This window comes from Danio rerio, chromosome 25, assembly GCF_052040795.2.
Source record: "Danio rerio strain M-AB ecotype USA chromosome 25, GRCz13ab, whole genome shotgun sequence".
NCBI lineage: Eukaryota > Metazoa > Chordata > Actinopteri > Cypriniformes > Danionidae > Danio > Danio rerio.
In genome coordinates this window covers 31,721,299-31,743,646 of record NC_141045.1, presented here as the reverse complement: position 1 = coordinate 31,743,646, position 22,348 = coordinate 31,721,299, and the positions used below count along the sequence as shown (strand labels likewise).

General features: G+C 37.2%; 2 protein-coding genes and 2 long non-coding RNA genes across 13 annotated transcripts in view; 2 read left to right on the top strand and 2 right to left on the bottom strand.

Annotated features, from left to right (window-relative positions):
• parp6b (poly (ADP-ribose) polymerase family, member 6b) overlaps positions 1–22,348 on the top strand; it is a 549,184-nt gene that overhangs the window by 278,335 nt on the left and 248,501 nt on the right. The gene's annotated exons all lie outside the window — the stretch shown is intronic.
• The window catches only part of nptna (neuroplastin a), a 46,106-nt gene that overhangs the window by 2,203 nt on the left and 21,555 nt on the right, over positions 1–22,348 (top strand). For 5 of the 10 annotated variants that reach the window (XR_015525570.1, XR_015525571.1, XM_087310475.1 and 2 more), the window contains exons 2-4: positions 7,673–8,020; positions 10,735–10,906; positions 17,760–17,854. Coding sequence is in view for 6 of the 10 variants with exons in the window: in XM_087310475.1 (XP_087166601.1) it covers positions 7,673–8,020; positions 10,735–10,906; positions 17,760–17,854 (615 nt within the window). In the remaining 4 variants the exon portion in view is untranslated. 10 annotated transcript variants of the gene reach the window in all.
• LOC147837876 (uncharacterized) lies at positions 2,803–5,932 on the bottom strand. The gene is made up of 2 exons (XR_015526629.1): positions 3,190–5,932; positions 2,803–3,147 (listed from the first exon to the last, which is right to left on the bottom strand). It is a non-coding gene; the product is annotated as an uncharacterized LOC147837876 (long non-coding RNA).
• LOC147837875 (uncharacterized) lies at positions 15,448–22,338 on the bottom strand. Its single transcript, XR_015526646.1, has 3 exons — positions 19,445–22,338; positions 17,219–17,668; positions 15,448–15,578 (listed from the first exon to the last, which is right to left on the bottom strand). It is a non-coding gene; the product is annotated as an uncharacterized LOC147837875 (long non-coding RNA).

The following is a 22,348-nucleotide window of genomic DNA, read 5'->3' as shown; positions in this document are numbered from 1 at the left end:
TAAGTAAACACGTATTCCAATTTTAGTTGTTGCACTTAAAGACTTAAGAGACAATTAGGGACCGAAGACAGCAATTGATGAAGTGCTTCAGGTATAATTTTGTTCCTTTCTTCCTGCAAACAAGTCTTAGGGCCCTATCATACACCTGGCGCAATGTGGCGCAAGGCGCGATGCAATAGTTGTTTGCTAGTTTCACCTTGGCGCAAGAGTTGTTTTGACGTTTTGCGCAACGCTGTTTAAAAAGCAAATGCATTTGCGCTCATATGTGCGCCCATAGGCGTTCTGGTCTAAAAAGGAAGGCATTCTGAGGCGCATTGCTGGCACGTTGGTATTTTGAGAAACTATAATAGATTTTTCAATAGACCAGAACAAAGCCAGTCTATTGTCCAGCGCAGAGCGCGTTAGTTGTGCGTCTCGCATACACACTGCTTAATACACACAAGATATAGAGCAATACGCAAATATCTTTACATATGAAAAAGAATTAAAATATTAAGGATTTAATAAGGATGTATATAGAATATAAATATAAAGGATTAAAATATTACAAAACATATTATTCTAGCCTACATAAATGTAAAAACCACTGCCGTCATGCCATCATTTCTGGGGGTGGGGGGGTGCTTTTTCAGTTCATTCATAACAATTTGCATTTGTATAATGTTATCATTATTAGCAGAATTATTTATTATATCCATATTTATATTTGTTTTATTAGAAACAAGCTTAGATTTGTCCACCTGTCAGATTTCAGACCATATGGGACACAGCATGTGTATTTGGATATAACTCAGTTTTAGGACCACACTTCATTATTATTGTTCATTTATTCGTTTGCTGGAAATTAGAACTGTATTTAAAAATAGTTTTGAAACAAATCTTTGCGCTTAACAAAATAAGTTAATTATTTATAGGCTAATTGATGTCTGTGCGTAAAAGGTTTCCCTATCCACGAGAGCGAAAGTGAAAGTAGATTATGAGATGCCTTATCTCTCATTCTCGTGCTGCAGATGCTCTGTTTAACTGTTTTCTTGCTAGTGAAACATTCCACTGACAAAGTTGTTATGTAAATAGCAAATGTGCTTATGGGGCGACGCAACTGGCTCTTGAAGGGAATGGGAGATGAGACTCTGATTGTTTTATTCTCAAAACACACCTATAACTCATTAAGAAAATAAACTCAACCCTTTTAGATCATGCGCCACTGCGCAAAGCGGATTTGTCCATTTTTATATCAGCAAAAGTGGATTCTGACACGTCCTTAAAGCGTTTGCGGCCTGCGCTTTGCACTTTGCGCATGGACCGTCAAAATAGAGCCCTTAATGTGGGAAAAAGTACGGGGTCTTCGTTGTCGTATTTTGTACTTCAAAATGCAACATACATTCTCTATGGGAGACAGGTCGGGACTGCAGGCAGGTCAGTCAAGTACTGTACCTGTATACTCTTCCTCTGCAGCCAGGACTTGTAATGTGTGCAGAATGATGTATGGTTGTCCCTGGAAAAGAAGGCAGCATATTGTGCTCCAAAATCTGTGTACTTTTTAGCAATAATGGTGCCATCACAGTGGTGCAAGTTACCTTTGTTGCTGGTAGCTGTCTGGATGATCCTTTTATTCTTTGGTCCAGAGCACACGGTGTCCAGTTTCATTAAAAAAAAACAAAAAAAACACCTGAAATACTGATTCATCTGACCACAGTACATGTTTCCACTGTGTGATGGTCCATGCAAGATGACTTCGAGACCAGAGAAATCAATGGCACTTCTGAACAGTGTTAACATAGGGCTTCCTTTTGGCAAGGTGCAGTTTTAACTGGCATTTGTGGATGTAGCTACGTATTGTGGTTCTTGACAAAGGTTTGCAAAAGTGGTGCTGAGCCTGTAATTTGACATTGTTTATAAATGAAGGACAATTCTTGATGCAGTGCTGCCTGCGAGATCGGAGATCACGGTAGTTCAGCTTAGGCTTGCAGCCTAGTCCTTTAACCACTTAGATTCCTCCAGATTCCTTGAATCTTTTAATTATGGTATGCACGGTTGATGGTGAAATATGCAAACGCATTCCTATCTTTTTTTTGAGGAACATTTTCTTTAAACATTTCAATGTATCATCTCATGTATTTGTTGGCAAACAGGCAATCCTCTGCCTGTTTTTGCTCCAAAATGACTTTTTTTCTGATTTGGGGTTGTAATAACAACAATAATTAATATTCTAATAAAATACTGTAATAAATATTCTAAATCACGAATACCCTTGAAGTTATTTATTTATATAAATATTCGTTTTGATGTTATTTGACCAGATGCTTTTTTTTTTCTTTTTTTTTTTTTAACGGCTGTTTTTTCAGCACTGTTATTTCAGTTGTATGGTGATTTTAACATTTTCTTTTAGGAGAACATGCAAGACCAATTTGCATGTTCATTGTATTCATATTCACTTACAGCAGGCATGTCCAAACTCGGTCCTGGAGGGCTGGTGTCCTGCAGAGTTTAGTTCCAACCCCAATCAGACACACCTGGGCTAGCTAATAAAGCTCTTAAGCTGCGCTCACACTGGGCTTTTCCTCCCATAGACTTCCATTCATACGCACGCGAATGCGTCAGACTGGAAAAGCAGTTTCATGCGTTAAGTTTCGCAGGTTGGTGCGGTGCAAAGTTCAAGCTTGGTGAACTCTGACCTGCGAAATCACATCACTTGACTGCGTGAAACCAACCGCGGATCAAAACATAACCTCTCTGGACAGAAATTTAAAACATGGAGCAATCGCTCGTTTTTTTTAATGCCTAATAATCTTGTTATTCTTGTCTAGAATTTCGCATTATTATCGCATTATATACTATAATGTGACCGCAGCTTCACTAGGCTTTCTAGAAACATCCTTGCAGGTGTGTTGAGGTAAGTTGGAGCTAAAATCTGCAGGACACCGGGCCCCCAGCACCGACTTTGCACACCCCTGACTTACAGCATACCTCAAGTTTCTCAACTTCTTTTTACCCCTAAACTAACAGCAAAAACAATTTGCCCTGAATATAATAAGACCTTAAGTCATACCTGCCAACATTCCAATTTTTCCTGGGAGTCTCCCGTATTTCAATCTCTCGACCAATGTCCCGTCACCCTCCCGTTATGTTACTTCTCCTGGAAAACTCCTGTAATTTCACCAACCCAGTCTGTAACACAGTCTGTAACACCCCCGGGTCGCCAGCTTTGGTGTAGTATCCAGCGGCCGCCCAAAACCCAGTGCTTAATACAGTTATGCACCACCATACAGTTACTATTTATCCCGGTTCTCAATGGTGTTATTCAGAGACCTCATCCCCGAACACCCCCTCCCCCCAGTCTCCCGGATATTTTGAGACAAATGTTGGCAGGTAGGTCTTAAGTCAATATTTTCAATATGAAACCCATGCTTGAGAAATAAGTCCCAGTGAGCAGATCTTTAAAAATGAGCTCTGGTTTTCATTCTCATGCAAATTATCCAAAAACAAATACATTAATCCAGTGGTGAAGTAGTGAAATAATGAAGTTGTTTATTAATGGGTTATTATTAGGACACACTTCGTTCAAAATTCTGTATTTAGTTCAATAATGTGTGTAAATAACTTACATCTTTAAATATGAAAAATCTTTAACTTCTTTCATGCCCTGTTCACATCAGGGGCATTTGTTGGAATCTGGCTCAGTCCATAGATGGTCTGCTGGCACAATTTAACCCCACGCATGAGCAGATCTATTTCTTCGCTAGTGAAGCGTTCAGGTTTTCCACTTACTAAATCTGCAATGGAAATAGTAAATCCACTATGGCGTGAACACAACTCACTCTTAAAGGGAATGGGAGGACTCTCATTGGTTTAACGCACATTATGCCAAAAACACACCCATAACTCAAACAAAACAGAGACAACCCTTTTAGACCATGCGCTGGTTGCACCAACCATTTTTCCTGCCTTTAAAATTACAAAAGCGGATTCGTACATGTCCTAAGTGCATGCACTTTAGACCATGCTCTTAGATTGTTATAATAGAGCCCAAATTGTTTATTACATCATCAAATGGTGTGAATTCACAGTGACTTCACAGAAGCCTTTGAAAGCTTGTTACGGTTAGTTTATTTTCATTAACAAAAGTATGTGTAACTTGAGCTCCTCATTTTGTTATGACTCCTAATTACTGTTCTTTTGAGATCGAAAATATGCACCTGTTTATGATTATTTTTGATTCATTGCAGCATTTAGGTATATCTCCTTTTAAGGATGAAGATAAAAAAAGTTCCCATCCATCTTTCTTTTTAGTTATGCTTTAACATTATTATATATTTTTTTAATCACAATTATTATAAACAACAGTAGCAGTTTAGGCTGCTTTGTTTAAAATGAACTTGTACTGATTATTTTGATAACCCAAATGCAGCAAGTAAAAAAGCCTCTTAGTATATTTATGTAACATAACCTCTAAGGCAACATTTTGTATTGCATTTTGTTTTTCTTTGTGCTAATAATCTTTTATTCCTGTCTGCCATTGCTACTAGCAAAAAAAAAAAAAAAAAACACACACACACACACATTTCAAGTCTGACAAGTCTGATCCTATAATGCATCATCTAAACTACAGAAACAAGCAGTGCAGTAGTAATCTTTATTTTTCCCTATTCTGCATCAGAAGCTTTAAAGATTGCTTTAAAAAGAGGTGTTTCTAATATAAGCTGGTGGAAATGGCATTAAAAAGGGTAGATAAATGCAAATGCAAAAGAAATGCAAACAAAGTTGATATGAAAATGAGGATTAAAATGATGAGAGCCTTCTTTGAACAACCGTCACTAAAAGGTGTTTTGTCATTATAATTTTTGATGTTGATTTTGATGACATTGATAGTACATTATCTACACAAACCAATTTAAATGCAAAAAAACACTTACTTTTTTGTGGTCGTCATGTATAATTCTATAGCTTTTTATATAATTCAAATTGTGTCAAAGAAAACAGGTAATAATCGAAAATTATCAAGTATATATTTTTGTTGAAATGCAGACAACTTTTACTCTGCATTATGTGTCAGTTGCTACTTTGCAAGGTTTCTGAATGCAATCCTTTAGTTGATGAGGTTGCGAGGGGGTTGCTTACCTGCTCAAGCAGTGTAGCAATGCTTCTATGGAAACTGTCTATCAGCCCACCCACACATAAATAGCGAGACTGCAGAGAGGTGCTCAGAATCACAGTGCTATACTGACAGCACCATTCAAGGCTGAACACTTGATGTCTTTCTGTAGAAGAAACGTTGCATTATACTGTGTAGTCGGGATGATACTGCTATAACAGTCTGCATACATTTTTATTATGCAAATTTTGTGTGCGCACAGACTAATTGGATGAAGCAATAAAAAGTGTAGTAAAACTATATAGTTAAAAACTATGTAGTATAACTATAACTAAAGTTAAGTTTTTAATATTTAATGAAATTTATTAGTGTTTTCTAACTCTTGGTTTTAGTTACATTTATTGTATGTTGGTATTTTCAACAAAGATACGCTAAAAGTTCAGAGTAAAAATATATTTTACAAAAGTTGCTTTTATATTTTAGATCATCAATAAATCCACTGAGAAAAAAAAAACATATCTTGGATTTCAACATTGATTGTTATTAGAAAAGTAGCAAATATTAGATAAATAAAATCAATTTTACACCACATTTGTGAAATGGCTAATGCAGTCATACAAAGCTGTGAATATTATGCGTTATTAGTAAATGTCCTCATGCCAGCTGCACAAAATACCACAAAACGCAAGAAGAAAAAACTCTGGTAAACCTTATAGTGGTTGCTCAACAAAGAGAGAATTTAACTGCTTTCATTGATTTAAGGAGACTCTATGTTGAGGGTAACACGTTATAAGTAACCTATATTACGTAATATTACTTTTTTAAAGTAACGAGTAAAGTAAAAAAAAAGTCATAACATTTGAGTTACTTTTAGAAAAATGTAACGCAAGTTGCATGCAATTTTACCTTGCTTTAATTGGCTTTCAATGAAATATTTTGCGGAATAAAAATTGCCTTAGGTGAATTAAATACTTCATGAGAGGCCGTGCTGCGAGGGTACATACAGTCGGCTTGCATTCATCATAATTATCAGGTTTCTTTTTCACAGATGAGTCGGTGTTCTGTTCTAGTAACTGAATAACTCAGGATGTGGGTTTATTTAGAGTCAGAAGGGAGTATCTGGCATGTTAAAATGTAAGGTATAAAGTATAGTCTACTAAAGACGCAATAATTTCATGCCAACTCAGTTTGGTGAGCTGGTTGGACCGGTTCACTTAGAAGATCTCGTTAAAATAAACGATTCATTTGCAAATCGCCCGTCATCACTACAGACAGTCAGAAACAGAAACAATGGCAGCCCGGAGACTTGCATTTTTGCAATGAATTTTTGTTCATCTGAACTCATCAAAGCAAAGAAGTGGATTGTCATTAAATGTTGATTATGTGTAAGTAATGCTCTTGTCAACTGCAAGAAACACGACAGCGAATACCCCTAGCTAAATAAAAAAATGACATCGGTTTACGTTCTCCAGGTGAAACAATTTATTCGACTAAATTCAAGAAAATGGTTATTGCTTTTATTGTTGAGGAGATGCAGCCATTGCCTACTGTAGAAGCCACTAAGTTTGATGCCGATTTTTCCATATTACACGACAATGATATATATTTCGATAGAAGCTGTTATGCTATCAGATTTAAAAGAGTACCCCAACAATGACTGAAGCCACAAAAATTAGAGGGTCCATAAAATGGCATGACATTTTTGGCCAATTAATTTGTCGGTGGCCCAACAATCGGTACATCTCAAAACTCCAATTGTTGCACATTTCTGCTGTGTGATTGTCTCTTAGATGAATATAGAGTTTAAAAAAAAAGTCCAGAACTTATCATTGTTATTGACATAAATTCTTATAGTGAATTCATATAATATCTTTATTGGCCCAGGCCTGATTTGCTGCGAGTGAAAGATGAGAGTGGGTACACTCAAACAAAACCATGTCTCTTAATCAATATTTAATTTCAGTTGGAAATACATCATCACACTGAACGGAAAGTCTGCAGTCTGTGGTTCATGTGGACATAAAACACCAGACAATGACCAAAATCTAATAGACATCTAAGAATAGCCCAAAACTAGACTAATCATCAAATAGACAGATTAGACTGACTTTATATGTGTAGTCATTCATTTTTGTTTATTTGATGACTAGTCTAGTTTTGGAGTATTCTTAGATGTCTTTTAGATTTTCAATAACAGCCCAAATTTAGCCTTGTTTTAGCCATCTTTTAGACATCTATAAGACATCTTTTAAAAACAGAAAACACTTGCTGGGCTATTATATTGCAATAACTAGTGAACAATTAAACAGGAAAAACAACTAGGACGAATTAAGAATAAGATTAATTAACATACAAAATGTAAACAAAAAAATCATTTGGTCTACCATTATTATTTTGTGTTTATTCTTATTGATCAATTTTTCATTCTTTTTTTTCTTCTCACATTCTTGGTTTATAATTTGTTCTTAATCTTTTGTTTTCTTTCTTCCACCCACTACCCTTTCGCTCTCCTTTTTTCTTCTTCCGCCATCTCTTAATTTTCCCCATTTTCCTGTCTTGTGTCTATATGCCGCCCCTCAGCGGGCTTTGTGAAGTCGCCCCTCTCTGAGACTAAGTTGACAGGCGACACATTCGAGCTGTACTGTGATGTTGTGGGTAAACCCACACCTGAGATCCAATGGTGGTACGCAGAGGTGAACAGAGCCGACAACTTCTTCCAGTTGTGGGATGGCGCGCGCAGGCAACGCGTGTCTATCAACACAGCATACGGCAACAACGGAGTAAGCGTTTTAGCTATCACTCGCGTCAACCTTGAGGATTCTGGGATTTATGAATGCAGAGCCAGTAACGACCCACGGCGTAACGATTTACGCCAGAATCCATCTACTACCTGGATACGAGCCCAGGCAACGGTTACCGTGTTGCAGAGTGAGTGCTAAATGTGCTTGTAGTAGTGGCCAAAATAAACCATTCACCCTCCTTTAGTTTACTTCCATTCACTGTTTTCCTGTAGTAGATCTTCCCGACTACAGAAATGGCCAGAGCACCATCTTTTTAGATTTTTCTTGCCCTAGCTACTACATCCAAGCACTGACCTATTTCTTTTAGCCAGAAAGCCCTTATTGAGTGTAAACTGTCCTTGTCCTCCTTATTGAGATGTTTCAAGGTTGCTTTCCTGTCGTTGACCATGACAATATTACAGGTTCTGTTCCAAGGAAGTCATGGAATCAGGTAAGATACTGTAGATAACGGTTATCCATAAAAATAATAAAAATTTGGACTGCTTTATATAATTCATTTTAAAGTAGGGGTGCCAAAACTTTTTCTTATGAAGGGCCAAAAACCAAACTTGATTTAGGAGGGTAGGCCAAAGGCAAATGTTCCAAACTATTGCATTAAAGCTGCCATGGTTATTTCCTAATTTATTAATATTAAAAAAAAAAACAATACTTCAATCATATTAATGGCTGTAATTTTTTTAATGATAAACCTATTACAATAAAACATAAACAAACCCATTTATAACACAATGTTGTTCAATGCTGAATACACGAGGAGTCAAGCTGAACCAGCCTTTGCCCTGATATGCTTGTCAATGTTTTGTATTTTGTCCTCTATCTTCAAGTGAAAGTTCTTACATTTTTACAAAAATCTGTACCATTTAACTGAAACATTTCATTTAAGTTGACTTTTTTGTAGCTCAAAAATTAAACAAACAAATAAACAAAGAAAATGTTACTTTAAATTAGAATTGATGATCTCTGTTGAAGGCATTTGATGCAACCTTCGTTCTAATTCTTGTCGGATGGGATTGCAGGCCAAAACAAAGATTACCATGGGCCAACTTTGGCCCGCTTGCCCTACTTGGGGCTTCTCTGGTTTAAAGCAATTAGGCACAACAAATTACAACATTACAACAGCAACATAAAGAATTATTTTTTACAATTATTTTATTGCATCTTTGTTTTTTAAAACATTTTAACTATTAATTACAAAACACATTGAAACAAACAGACAATGCCCATTAATAATGCAATGCTAAAGAAAGACAGAGTAAAATATATACACTACCGGTCAAAAGTTTGTGGTCAGTATGATTTTGAAATGTTTTAAAATGAGCTTATCCTGCTCACCAAGGCTGCATTTTTTAAATTAAAAAAACAGTAAAAATTGTAAAAATCTCATTGCATTATAAAATAACTTTTCAAAAGTCGTTTATAATTTAATTTAATAATTTATTTTAGTGATTTTAATGCAGAATTTTCAGCTTCATTACTTTAATCTTCAGAGTCACACGATCCTTCAGAAATCACTCATATTTTAATTATTATTATTATTCTTATTAATGGTAATATAATAAATGAATAGTAATTTCATAAATGCCACCTTGATGAACATAATAATTTTCTTTATAAAACATGAATTTTTTTTTAATTATTATTTTAATCAGGCAGCATTTATTAAATGTAAAGAAATGGTTAAATTGTTAAATATTTATTAAAATTTTCAGTCCTTACTGCTTTTATAATTACCATTAATAGTAATAACAGTAATGATGATGATGATGATGATGATGATAATTAAAATGAAAGTAAATAAATAAACAAAATGAAAATATATAGAGATAAACTAATAGTAAAATAAAATACATCTATTCAATTATGATATACCATAACTCAAAATACAGCTTGAAGAAACATCATTAAAATCCAAGTAAGGAGTCCCGACTTGATGAAAAGCCTCAGCAAATATATGATTGATATGGGTAAAGAATTCTAGGGGAATCATTTCCCTAACAATATTGTGCCAATCAGGAGACCTAAAATCAAAGACAATGGATCCAAACTGTAGCTGAAGTCCAAACATATTAGAGTGTTATTTTACATTGCATTTAATTATTCAGCTTGTCTATCTGAATACTGTTTGACTCTCCAGAAAACCATTGAAGCATTGTTTATTTCACCTTTGTCTTTGCTCTTGTATTAATAAATCCTTGTAATTTTTAATAATAAATATATTTTATGCAGGATTCACTCCCCTACAAAATCATCCCAATCAATCTAAATGAGTGATTTCCTTCCAAATATAGCTATTAAAGTCATCTGGTGAAACTGGTACAAAAGATTTCTTATATCGGTTCAACCTACACTTAGGGACTCTATATCTCCAACCAGGGGGGGAGCAATTCATAATGTGGAAACAAAAAAATGAGTTAAGGACACAATTCTCATATATAACTTGAGGATTAAAATATTCATCATGCCCAAAAATTTTCCATCTTGTCTTTAAAAGATGCATCAACTTGCATTTAAAATGTACTCATTATTAGTACTAATAAAACTAGCAAACCCTAGTATTATCTAATGTTACCTAATGGGAATTTTAAAACTGCATATAAATATTAGGAATACCTGTGAACAAAGCAAAAAAATAAAAATAAACACAATGTTTACTTGTTGCAAGCACTACTTGATTGCTTGAAAAAGCTCAGTGACTGCTATGCTTGTTGAAATTTGTCCATCTTTATCCCCGTATTTCCTCCTGATTTCTACACACATAAGCCCAAAAACAGGGGGAGAAGGATTCCATGTTAACTTCAATCAGTGTGATGTAGTATTTGACTATTGCATTTGTATTTTCAGAACCATCCATTGATTCATCGGAACATATGATTCTAACCATGGGTTCCAGCAGCTCAATCACCCTTCAGTGCAATCTCACAGCTTCCCAAAGCAGCCACCGTGAGAGCTTCTGGATGAAGAATGGAGAGGAGATCATGGACACAAGGGACAAAACCAAAAACACAGAGTACAAGTAAGCATTGTTATTAAGCGATTTGTGAGCTTTTTTTTTTTATCATAATCAGAATGAGCTTTATGTGCAAACACAGAAGGGATGATTTTGTGGTTTACTGGAGCTCAGGGTGCATGCATGCATATCAACACAAGAAGACAGAAAGACATTAAATTAGTGGAAAGTAAAGTACACAGTAAAAATGATTTAATTTTATATGTTCATCCAGATGGTTTATGTGCACTGTTAAATAAGAAATAAAAATAAATAATAAATAAAAACAAATAATAAATTAAACTAACTAAATGTACAATTTAAGTGACTTGCAGGAACAGTAGTATATTGTTTATGACCATTAAAAAACAAAGCATTTGCTTAATAAGCTTGATCATTTTATACATCTTTATATGCATATTTTACATACAGTATTGTAATTTAAATAATTATATGTCACTTGTTAATTAATGCAGTCATAAATAACATCCTATTAAAATGAAATCAAATACATTTAGTAATGCAGTAATAAGTTAGACTCTCAGAGGTCCTAAATGATGCAACCATAGTGATGGTGACAACAACAGACTGAGCTGTGGTGATGGCAGGGCCTTTGCGCAGTGCTTGAAGAGGTGGAAACCGTCAACGAGTGAAGGTAATTAGTCCACTGAGTGTGAGCAACTGGAAGAGGGTGGGAGTAATGATGGTGAGCAAAGAGACCTGAGCACCTTGGCTGAGCTGAGGATCAGGAGACCTGAAGCAAGACCAGGATGTTGGATGCAGCCATCATGGACAAATTAGCTTTTTTTAAAGCTAGAGAGAAGTAGAAGGGAAAAGCTAGGGTGCTAAAGGAGCTTTGAGAGGCCATAATGGAACCAGTGAAGAGGAAGCAGACAGGGTGGCACCAAGGAGCTTGAATTCTGAACAGTACAGGCAGAACCAAATCATTCAACCATCTGGACCAGAAGAGTCAGGGTGAGAGTGACAAGAGCTGTCCATCCAAAGATGCAAATTAAACCCATCCACAAAATTGGAATATCATATAGAAGATTCCAAGAGAACATAACTGTTAACACTTACTGATAAACTTGCACCAAATACCAGAAAGCAAAACTAAATTTGCTGTGTTAGAAGCCACCATGAGTCTTTTTTGTTATGTAATAAACTACTTGTTTATGGAGAAACCTGGTGGAGCCAAAAGATTGGAATGCATAGACGTCTGTGGCAAACCCAAGCTGATTCCTGACCAAGGTGGAGCCAGTGGGATGAGGAAGGCTGGCAGAGCCTCTGTTTGAGGGTTAACCATTGTGGATCTAAAGGGGATATGAAATTTGTGGCAAAATCAGTTTGATTCCTGACCAAGGTGGAACCAGAAGTACAAGGGAACCTGGAGAACCCTGTGTGATTATTAACTATAGTGGCAGCAGGGAGCATTGTTGTCCCTGCTGGAATACAAACCATAGTGAACCCAATGGAGCAAGGAGACAAGGCAGTATCAAAGGCTTGACAGACCTGGCAAAACCAGGATCATTCCTGACCAAGGTGAAATCCAGAAGTACGAGGGAACCTGGTTGAACCTGTGGGATTACTAACCAAGGGAGAAAGAAGCCAAGTTGGTACCAATAGATTGAAAGACTAAGGTGAAGTCTGGCAAAACCTCGGTTGGATTCCTAACCAAGTTGGAAGCAGATGGAGGTGGGAGCTTGGGAGAGCCTCTGTTTGATGGATAACCATGGATGATAAAGAGAGAAGGGTTGACATATTGATATGAAGTCCATGGAAAACCATGGTAGTTCTAGACCAAGGTAGAACCAGGCGTATAAGACATAATCAATAACAGAGTGGACTGTTATATTATGAACCATAGTGGAGCCATTGGAGCAAGACGCCAAGGTGGTGCCAAAGCTTTGACCAACTGATATGACCAAAATGGAACCAGAAGTACAAGGGGACGTGGTGGACCATGTGGGATTATTAAACCAAGGAAAAAAAGACCCTAGTAGCAAAGAATTCTGGCCCAGATTTGGCATAAAGCTGGGACATCAGGCATTCATCCGGCACTGGCATACAGCATGTGGGACAACCATGGCCTGGGCTTGGCAGAGGTGGCACCGTCTATAATGCGGCACACAAGATTTGGGCCAGATGTAAAACGTAGTATTTGGCCCAGATTTTTAAAATTGATTGTGGGCCACGTGAGTTTGGCCAGTCTTGACCCACATTTAAAATATATAAAAATAATTTTTGATTAAATAAATCAATTCTACCAATCAGGCCACTGAGAAAAAACAAGGCCCATAGTGTGCCTAAAGCGCAACGCTTCATAGGTTTATTAATTTCATTGCAATCGTGACACACCAACCTTACTGGCCCAGTTCAGGCCCAGTTATGAGTTATTAACTTGGCTGAGACTTGGCCCAGATATGGTCTGTTTTTGGCCCTTGTCTGGAAGCCAGATTTGGTCCAGTCATGTACCGTAATTCACCGCGGCATGTGGGCCAAGCAAAACCTGATTGTGTGGGCCAGAGCTGGGCCAGAGAAATTTTGCTATATGGGGAGGTAAGGTGGTACCAATGGATTGAAAGACTAAGGTGAAGTCTGTGGCAAAACCAGGGTAATTCCTGACCAAGGTAGACCCAGGAGTATAACGGCTGTTTCACACCGCAAGTGTCAGCAGCGCGTGAGCAAAGCGTAAGCATCGCGTGTTTTTTCGGCGTACATGTTAACAGTTTAGAGCTTTCATACCGCACGCAGCAGCAGCGTGTCAACGCGAGGCGTGAGCGCTGAAGCAGCAGTGCAGAGATAGTTTTGAGCTTATGCTCAATTAAAGTGACAGCGCATTGATAATGACCAAAACACAATGAATGACAGTAAAAAGTAGCGATTTTACCCAATAAATGCGTTAATAATGTCAACTGATTTATATATAGTCAATCAAATGAACTTAAACGATTAAAATCGGCAACAAACATTTATTTAGGCCCGAACTACAAAATCAAATGTAAAACAATTTTAGCATCAGTTTTGCTTAAGCTTCACGCTAGTGTTTCAGGAGAGGGGAAATAGAATATGTAGGGGACTTGTAGTCCATAGCAAGTGTATTGTGGGTAGTGTAGTTCGACACGCATGCTGGATGATGTGAGCTCGCTGTGTGCTGTGCAGCTCAAGCAGAGGAAGAAAGTTTTATTCGGCTTTGTTTTATGTTCACTCAAGTTATTCCTACCGGGAGCTGTTTGCACTGTGAATCTGACAACACGAAAATAAATAAAAGAAGGGCATGCATTAATTTCTTTTGTCCGTCTCATCCTCTGCACGAGCATGCATTAACGAGCTGTTATTCTGCCGCTGGACATCACTGAAGCGGAGAAAGTAACACTAGTTTGATCATGTATAAATATCATTATAATTATATTGTATAAATATTATAACTAGGCCTACAGCTACCTTACATTAAAAAAACAAATGACATGATATCACAGGCGATTGACTTCTGTAGACACTTCTCATAGAGCTTGAGAAGCATACAGTACTATTTGATCTATAAAATTTGTAAAATAAAGATTTGCAGGTTAAAGAAACAGCATAGGAGGAAGTTGCCGCGGGCCTTGGTGCAGATGAAAAGTTTAAAAAGTGTATTTGTATATAGAGACACATAGGTTGATCTCTGCAGCAGCTTCCGAAGAGCTGCGCGCTGCAGACGCAGCTGGTGTGAAAGGCAAACGCCTGCGTGCTGCTTCTGCTCGACATACGCGCTGCGCACGCTCTGCTCATGCACTGCTTTCGCTTGCGGTGTGAAACAGGCGCAAACGAGCCTGGTGGACTCTGTTAGATTAGGCAAGGCAAGGCAAGTTTATTTATATAGCACATTTTATACACATTGGCAATTCAAAGTGCTTTACATAAACAAGAATAAAAGAAACGAGTAAAATTAAAATAAAAACAAATAATAAAAATGCGTAAAAACAAAACAAAACAAAACATAAAAACAGGTAAAATGTGATATAAAAGAATGAAGAAGAAGAGAAAAACATGATAGTGCGATCTGTCGGACGCAGCACAGTGCTCATTCAGTAAAGGCACAGCTAAACAGATGTGTTTTCAGTCTTGATTTGAATGTGCCTAATGTTGGAGCACATCTGATCATTTCTGGAAGCTGATTCCAGCAGCGAGGGGCGTAGTGGCTAAAACCCGATTCACCCTGCTTTGACTGAGCTCTTGGAACTTCTAGTTTATATGATCCTAAAGATCTGAGTGATCTGTTAGGTTTGTATTCAGTGAGCATATCTGTGATGTATTTAGGTCCTAGGCCATTTTGTGATTTATAGACCAGTAATCATACTTTAAAATCTATTCTGAATGTAACTGGCAGCCAGTGTAAAGACCTGAGGACAGGTGTGATGTGCTCTGATTTTCTGGTTCTGGTTAGAATTCTGGCTGCAGCGTTCTGGATGAGCTGCAACTGTCTGACTGTCTTTTTAGGAAGACCAGTGAGGAGTCCATTACAGTAATCCAACCTGCTGCTGATAAAAGCATGAACAAGTTTTTCTAAATCTTCACTAGAAACAAAGCATCTGATTCTTGCTATGTTTTTGAGATGATAGTATGCTGATTTACTGACTGCTTTGACATGACTATTGAAATTACAAACCAGAATGGCTTGACGGAACAGTAAAGTCAGTAAAGTGTGCGGTTGATTAGTCTACAGTCCCTGACAAAAGTCCTGTCGCTTGTGTACAAAGTGACTTGAAGTGTCACTGAAATATATTTCTAATGAAGATTTCTTTTCAAGAAATGGCACGTTTTAATCCCAACAGCTTTTGTAATAATGTTTCAGTGCAAAACGAAACTGTCAGAAAGTATTCTAATATTCCCAGCTTTGTAAAGCCCATTGAGTCCATTTTTGTGAAGACATAAGTGTTGTCGCCTTGTCATATGAGCTTCACTTGTGACTAATAATGGACCAATTAGGTCTCAGGTGTGTATAAAAAGAACCCCAGTACACTAGTCCTTCACATCAAATGCAACTAGACCTCTGCAAAAATGCCTAAGTTTCACCATGAGACTAGTCTTGATTATCAAGAGGCTGAAAACCAGATCCACTGCTGATGTGGCAGAAACCTTCGAAGTGTTTCAGCGTCAAGTACAGAGGATAAAAAAAAGACTTGAAGAGACTGGAGATGTTTTTTAAAAGCCCAGGTCAGGCAGACGCCTCAAGATAACTGCTCGAGAGGACCGTTTGTTGGCTCCAAAATCTAAGGCCAGCCCATTTTCCACTGCTGCAGAGCTCCACGAGACCTGGTCACCTGAAGTCCCTGTGTCAACCAGAACAGTTTGTCGTATTCTGTCTCGAAATGGCCTCCATGGCCAAATCAGTGCCCAGAAGCCAGTACTAAACAAAAGACAATTGAAAAACCGTGTGGCATTTGCCAAGGCCCACTGCCTGCTAAATGGATGGACACTGGAAAAGTGGCAGAAGGTGGATTTTTCAGATGAATCTTCTGTTGAATTACACCACAGCCACCGCAAATATTGCAGGAGACCTACTGGAGCCCACATGGATCCAAGATTCATCCAGAAAACAGTGAAGTTTGGTGGTGGAAAAAACATGGTCTGGGGTTACATCCAGTATGGGGGTGTGCATGAGATCTGCAGGGAGGAAGGCCACATCAATAGTCTAAAATACCAAGAAATCTTAGCTACCTCTTATATTCCCAACCATAAAAAAGGCCAAATTCTGCAGCAGGATTGTGCTCTATCGCATACTTCCATCTCCACATCAAAGTTCCACAAGGCGAAGGAGATCAAGATGCTCCAGGATTGGTCAGCCCAGTCACCAGACATGAACATCATTGAGCACATGTGGGGTAGGATGAAAGAGGAAGCATGGAAAACGAAACCAAAGAATATTGATGAACTCTGGGAGGCATGCAAGCCTGCTTTCTTTGCTATTCCTGATGACTTCATCAATAAATTGTATAAATCCTTGCCTAAACGCATGGATGCAGTTCTTCAAGCTCATGGAAGTCATACAAGATATTAAATGTGGATCTCACAGCACCACTACTTAATTTGCTGACATATTATTGTATTTGCAGTAAATTTGTTTGATTTTCAAACAGGCGACAGAACTTTTGTCTTGCCAAAATTTGACCTTTCTGTTTTGATTAAATGATAAATCTTGTTTTAGTGAAACTAATTTATTTCAGTGCATTAAACATAATTTGGGAGGGTTTTAGCTCTTCATATGAACTCTTCCTAACACCAATGTATTAAATAAAAGTCAGGTTAATAGCAGGTGTTTCTACAAATTAGATAAGCGACAAGACTTTTGTCAGGGACTGTATTGTGTGTGAGCATACTGAGAAGCATAAAAGTGTAAAGGGTGAGAGAAATTGGATGGGAGACTAGACAAAACTTATTATTTACAGTTTTTAAATAACAGTTTATTTAATGATTGAAGGACATTTGATTGCTCTTATTTTAATTGCACTCATTGCCAGATCAAAATATCAGCGTAAGCTTCTAGCTATAAAAATGGTCATCATATAGTCATTTTCATTACCTTAGTTGGCCATTTTTTATAAACATTATCTCAGTGACTCTGTTGATGCTGCTTTGCTCTGTGTTGGTCTAAATCATGTGTGAGGCCACTGGCTCAAACAACACGTGTCATTAATCTCTTTCCCTAACTCCTAATCTAATCAGACTAAACATACAGGCACACTAGGACTGCTAACATTTAACCTGCATTAGTTTTGTCCTAACCTATGGGTTTTATTCTAAATTATGCTGATTCAATGTACTGAATAACAACACATTTGTTTTGTACAAAACACACAATCCTATGGGGCCTTTTTTATTTATTTATTTTTTTGCACAGGCTTACTAAACCAAAGGCAGATGATGCAGGCGAGTATATGTGCGTGTACACGTTTGATTCGGCCCCTCAAGCAAATGCCACCATTGAGATAAAAGGTAAGACCCCTCGAAATATCTCACATTTCTCATAAATATAATCTAAAGAAAAACTGGAATTGAAGGGGAAGTGGTTCCTTTTAGTGTCATGGTTTTGCATCCACAAGGACATTTTGAGTCTGCCCGTTTGGAGGAGGGGGGGGGGGGGGTTCTGTCTTCACGTCCACACAGCACATGCTGAGTCAGAGTAGAGCTTGGATGCTCTCAAAGGCCTTGACAGTGTGATTGTGTGAGCTTGGCTAGTAGAGTGGGAAAGACATCCAGGTTTTTGTTCACTAAGCAGTACAAGGTGAATGTGACTGTTTTTTGCTGCATTAATTATTATTATTCATGTTAATATAATTGGCAATGTAAAAAAACTAAGAATAATCTTTGCAAAATCAATCAAGTTATTAAATAGGAATTTTCGCAACAATGTAGTAGTAGTATTTCTATTATTTAGATTTTCGGCATTGTTATTAAATCATCAAATGACTAATAATTACTTTAAAAAAATGTAAGAACTTTAAAAGGTTATTGTAATGTAATTTTTAATGCAAATAATATAACTTTTACAAATGCAATATATTTTATATATCAAATCTATATATCTATTTTGCAATATTGTGTTTATTTATTAAGCTAAATGTAATATTTGCATGGATCTCTTGGTTTTACGTCTTATTATAAATGTTATTTATTATTTTTTGCACACGTGTATAATTTTTGCACCGTGATCTTTAGTTTTTTGTGTTAAATTTAGTTCTGGTACTGACTAATGTAATGCTTATATACACATATATCTCATTGTATAGCATTCCCATAGTAAATATACATTTGAAAGGGAATTTGTACTCAATTTATGCTGGGCACTATATCATGGCATAGATTCAACAAGGTTCTGGAAATATTCCTCAGAGATTTTGGTCCAGATTGACATGATAGCATCATGAATTTGCTGTAGATTTGTCGGCTGCCATCCATGATGTGAATCTCCCGTTCCATCACATCCTAATGGCGCTCCATTTGATTGAGATCTGGTAACAGTTGAGGCCATTTGAGAACAGTGAACTCATTTTCATGTTCAAGAAACCAGTCTGAAATGATTTGCGCTTTATGACATGGTGCGTTATCCTTCTGGAAGTAGCCATCAGAAGAGGAGTACAATGTGGTCATAAAGAATGGACATGGTCAGCAACAATACTCGGGTAGGCTGTGGGGTTGACACGATGCTCAATTGGTTCTAACGGGCCTAAAGAGTGCCAAGAACATATCCCCCACACCATTACAGCAACACCACCAGCCTGAACAGTTGAGACAAGGCAGGATGGATCCATGCTTTCATGTTGTTTATGCCAAATTCTGACCCTACCATCTAAATATCACAGCAGAAATCGAGACTCATCAGAACAGGCAACTTTTTTCCAATCTTTGCTGTCCAGATTTGGTGACCCTTTGCAAATTGTAGCCTCAGTTTTTTCTTGTACCTAGCTGACAGAAGTGGCATTCGGTGTGGTTTTCTGCTGCTGTAGCCCATCCACATCAAGGTTCGACATGTGCACAACATGTCGAACCTTGATGTGGATGGGCTACAGCAGCAGAAAACCACACCGGATGCTGCTTCTGTCAGCTTTCAGAGATGCTCTTCTGCATACTTCAGTTGTAACGAGAGGTTATTTGAATTACTGTTGCCTTTCTATCAGCTCAAACCAGTCTAGCTATTCACCTCTGACCTTCGGCATCAACAAGGCATTTGCGCCCACAGAACTGTCGCTCGCTGGATATTTTCTCTTTTTCAAACCTTTCTCTGTACATCCTGGACATGGTTGTGCATGAAATTAAAGACCAGTAGATCAGCCGTTTCTGAAATCCTCAGACCAGCCCGTATGGCACCAACTTCCATGCCACGTTCAAAGTCACTTACAGTAAATCATCTTTCTTCCCCATTCCGATGCTCGGTTTGAACTGCAGCAGATCGTCTTGACCATGTCTAAATGCCTAAGTGCATCGAGTTGCTGCCGTGCTATTAGCTGATTAGAAATTTGCATTAATGTGCAGTTTTAAATCAGCAGCCGATGTAACATGACAACGTGTCAAGCAGCCCAGATCTCCTTCTGATCATGTGTTTAATAATGGTCTTTAAAGCTAACAGGCTGTTTGGTTTGCATGCTAGAGATCATCCTCTGCTAAAGTGGCATGTGGCTGAAGAGTGTTCTGGTCACCTCTTTCTGCTTATCCTGCGCCAGATGGTGGCCTGCATGTCTGAGGGGGTGGGGATGCAAATCTGTCGCTCTTTTTCATCTCTTCCTATCTCCTCACTGATGTATGCAGTGTCACTTAGACTGAATTAACCTTTTAAAAAGACTCCTGCCATGATTCATCAGTTGACTTTTGAATCTCAAAATGAGAATATAATTTACATGCGGACGTTTTGCATATTTGTCATTAGGCACATCGTGAATGTTGTTTATTTTTGATGCAAATTTTTAAATATATGCTTTTCTAGTGTTAGTGACTAAACCTTTAAGATCTGACTGTGAATCACCTTATTATGGACTCATATATTCCGTTGATATATTGTATATAGTGGTGTCCTTTAAGATACAGTTGAAGTCAGAATTATTTGCCCTCCTTTAAGTTTTTTTTTTTTTTTTTTTTTTTACATATGTTTGCCAGATGATGCTTACCAGAGCAAGGAAATTTTCACAGTATGTCTGATAATATTTTTTCTTCTGGAGAAAGTCTTGTTTGTTTTATTTCGGCTAGAATGAAAGCAGTTTTAAATTTTTTAAACACCCTTTTTATGGTCAAAATTATTAGCCCCTTTAAGCTAACTATTTTTGATAGTCTACAGAACAAACCATCGTTATACAATAACTTAATAATAATAATAAATAATAATGGGGGCCTAATAATTCTGACTTTAACTGTATGTGTATTTATATTTAATAAGTCAGAGATGGCAGCAAAATTACAAGTTTTTCTGAAGTTTGAAGTTCTCTTTTTTCAAAAATAAGAGAAGCTTTTTTTTTTATCAAATATACAATAATATAATGAAATATTCTTTTGATTAAAAATAGCTGTTTTCTGTTTTAATATATTTTCAAATGTCATTTATGTTGGTGATGTCAAGGTTTAATTTTCAACAGCTATTACTCTAGATTTAAGTGGCAAGTTATTTGTTTCGTCATACTGAATACGTCAGTTTCGGATCATTTTAAACTATATAATATTTGTGATCTTTATTAAATGGCATTTTTTAAATGGCATTTATTGGTCAGTGGTCATGAGGGTTGTGTGTTATTTATCATCTACAATTATATAGAAATAACATAGGAGAAACTGAATTGTTTCCCTCTACTGGGTTGCGGTTGAAAGGGTTGCTGTGTAAAACATATGCCAGAGTAGTTGGTGGTTCATTCTGCTGTGGTGACCAATGATAAATCAGGGACTAATGCCGAGTTAAGACTGCATGATTTTAGCCCCGATTTTGACTTGCTGACAAATGCCGGGTACTCGTTCACGAGTATAACATCTGAACAATCAAAGACACGACCTGAGAGGATCGCAGCTGAGTCGCCAACATCGATGAGATATTTGCTAAATATCTGGAGCTGTCAACGATATCAAAATCATGCCGTGTGAAATGTGAGAGCAATGAGACCAATGAGAGAGCAGCATTCACTAGTATGGGTATCTACAGGCCAGCGGGAGGTTGGGGGAGAAGTTAAAAGCATTTATTCCCGGGCTATTTTGACTCAAGAAAGAAAGGAAAAACTAGTATATATTTGGCAGAAGCTCCTGTGTCTTTTTGATGTGTCTTCTGAGCAATAACACAACCAAGTCAAAAAAGACAAAAAGTTTGAGAGAAATTGCTAATTCTCTTCAAAAGCTAGGTGAGCAAAAAAAATTACGTTTTCTACCCCACTAAATGCTTTTCTCATTATGGAGTTGACAACAAACTGTATACTATTTGACCTTGCATTGTTTTCAGGTAATTTCTCGCGTGTGTTTGGTAGTGAGATGTTGTTTGTGGCCCAAGACAACATTGTCTGCGATTCCTAAAGTTATACAGCGTGAAACCCCATGCCACCGATCCATCCTGCAGTGTAAACACAGCACAGAAAAAATGCTGCCCCAGATAGTCATGCAATGTGAAAACATCTGTGACACCACTAGGCATGGGCCCGTATATGATTCTGAGGATATGATAACCTTGGATAAAAATATCACGGTTTCACTGTATCGCAGTATTGTGATTACTGCTTTATAATATGTTCTTTTTAAATGTCTGGGTAAAAAACTAAAACTTTTTTCATTTTGAAAACAATATATTCTATTTTTTGAAAGCTTTATAGTATTTTGGAGCAGTAAACATGTCAGGCTAAATAGTTCAAAGTAATTACTGACTTCTTCTGTCTTCATTAGTTTCAAAAACACAGATTTCTTTACAATTTAAAGAGTCATCTTTGGATATTTTTTTCTGCTGAAGATACTGTTGTCCTAAAAAAAAAA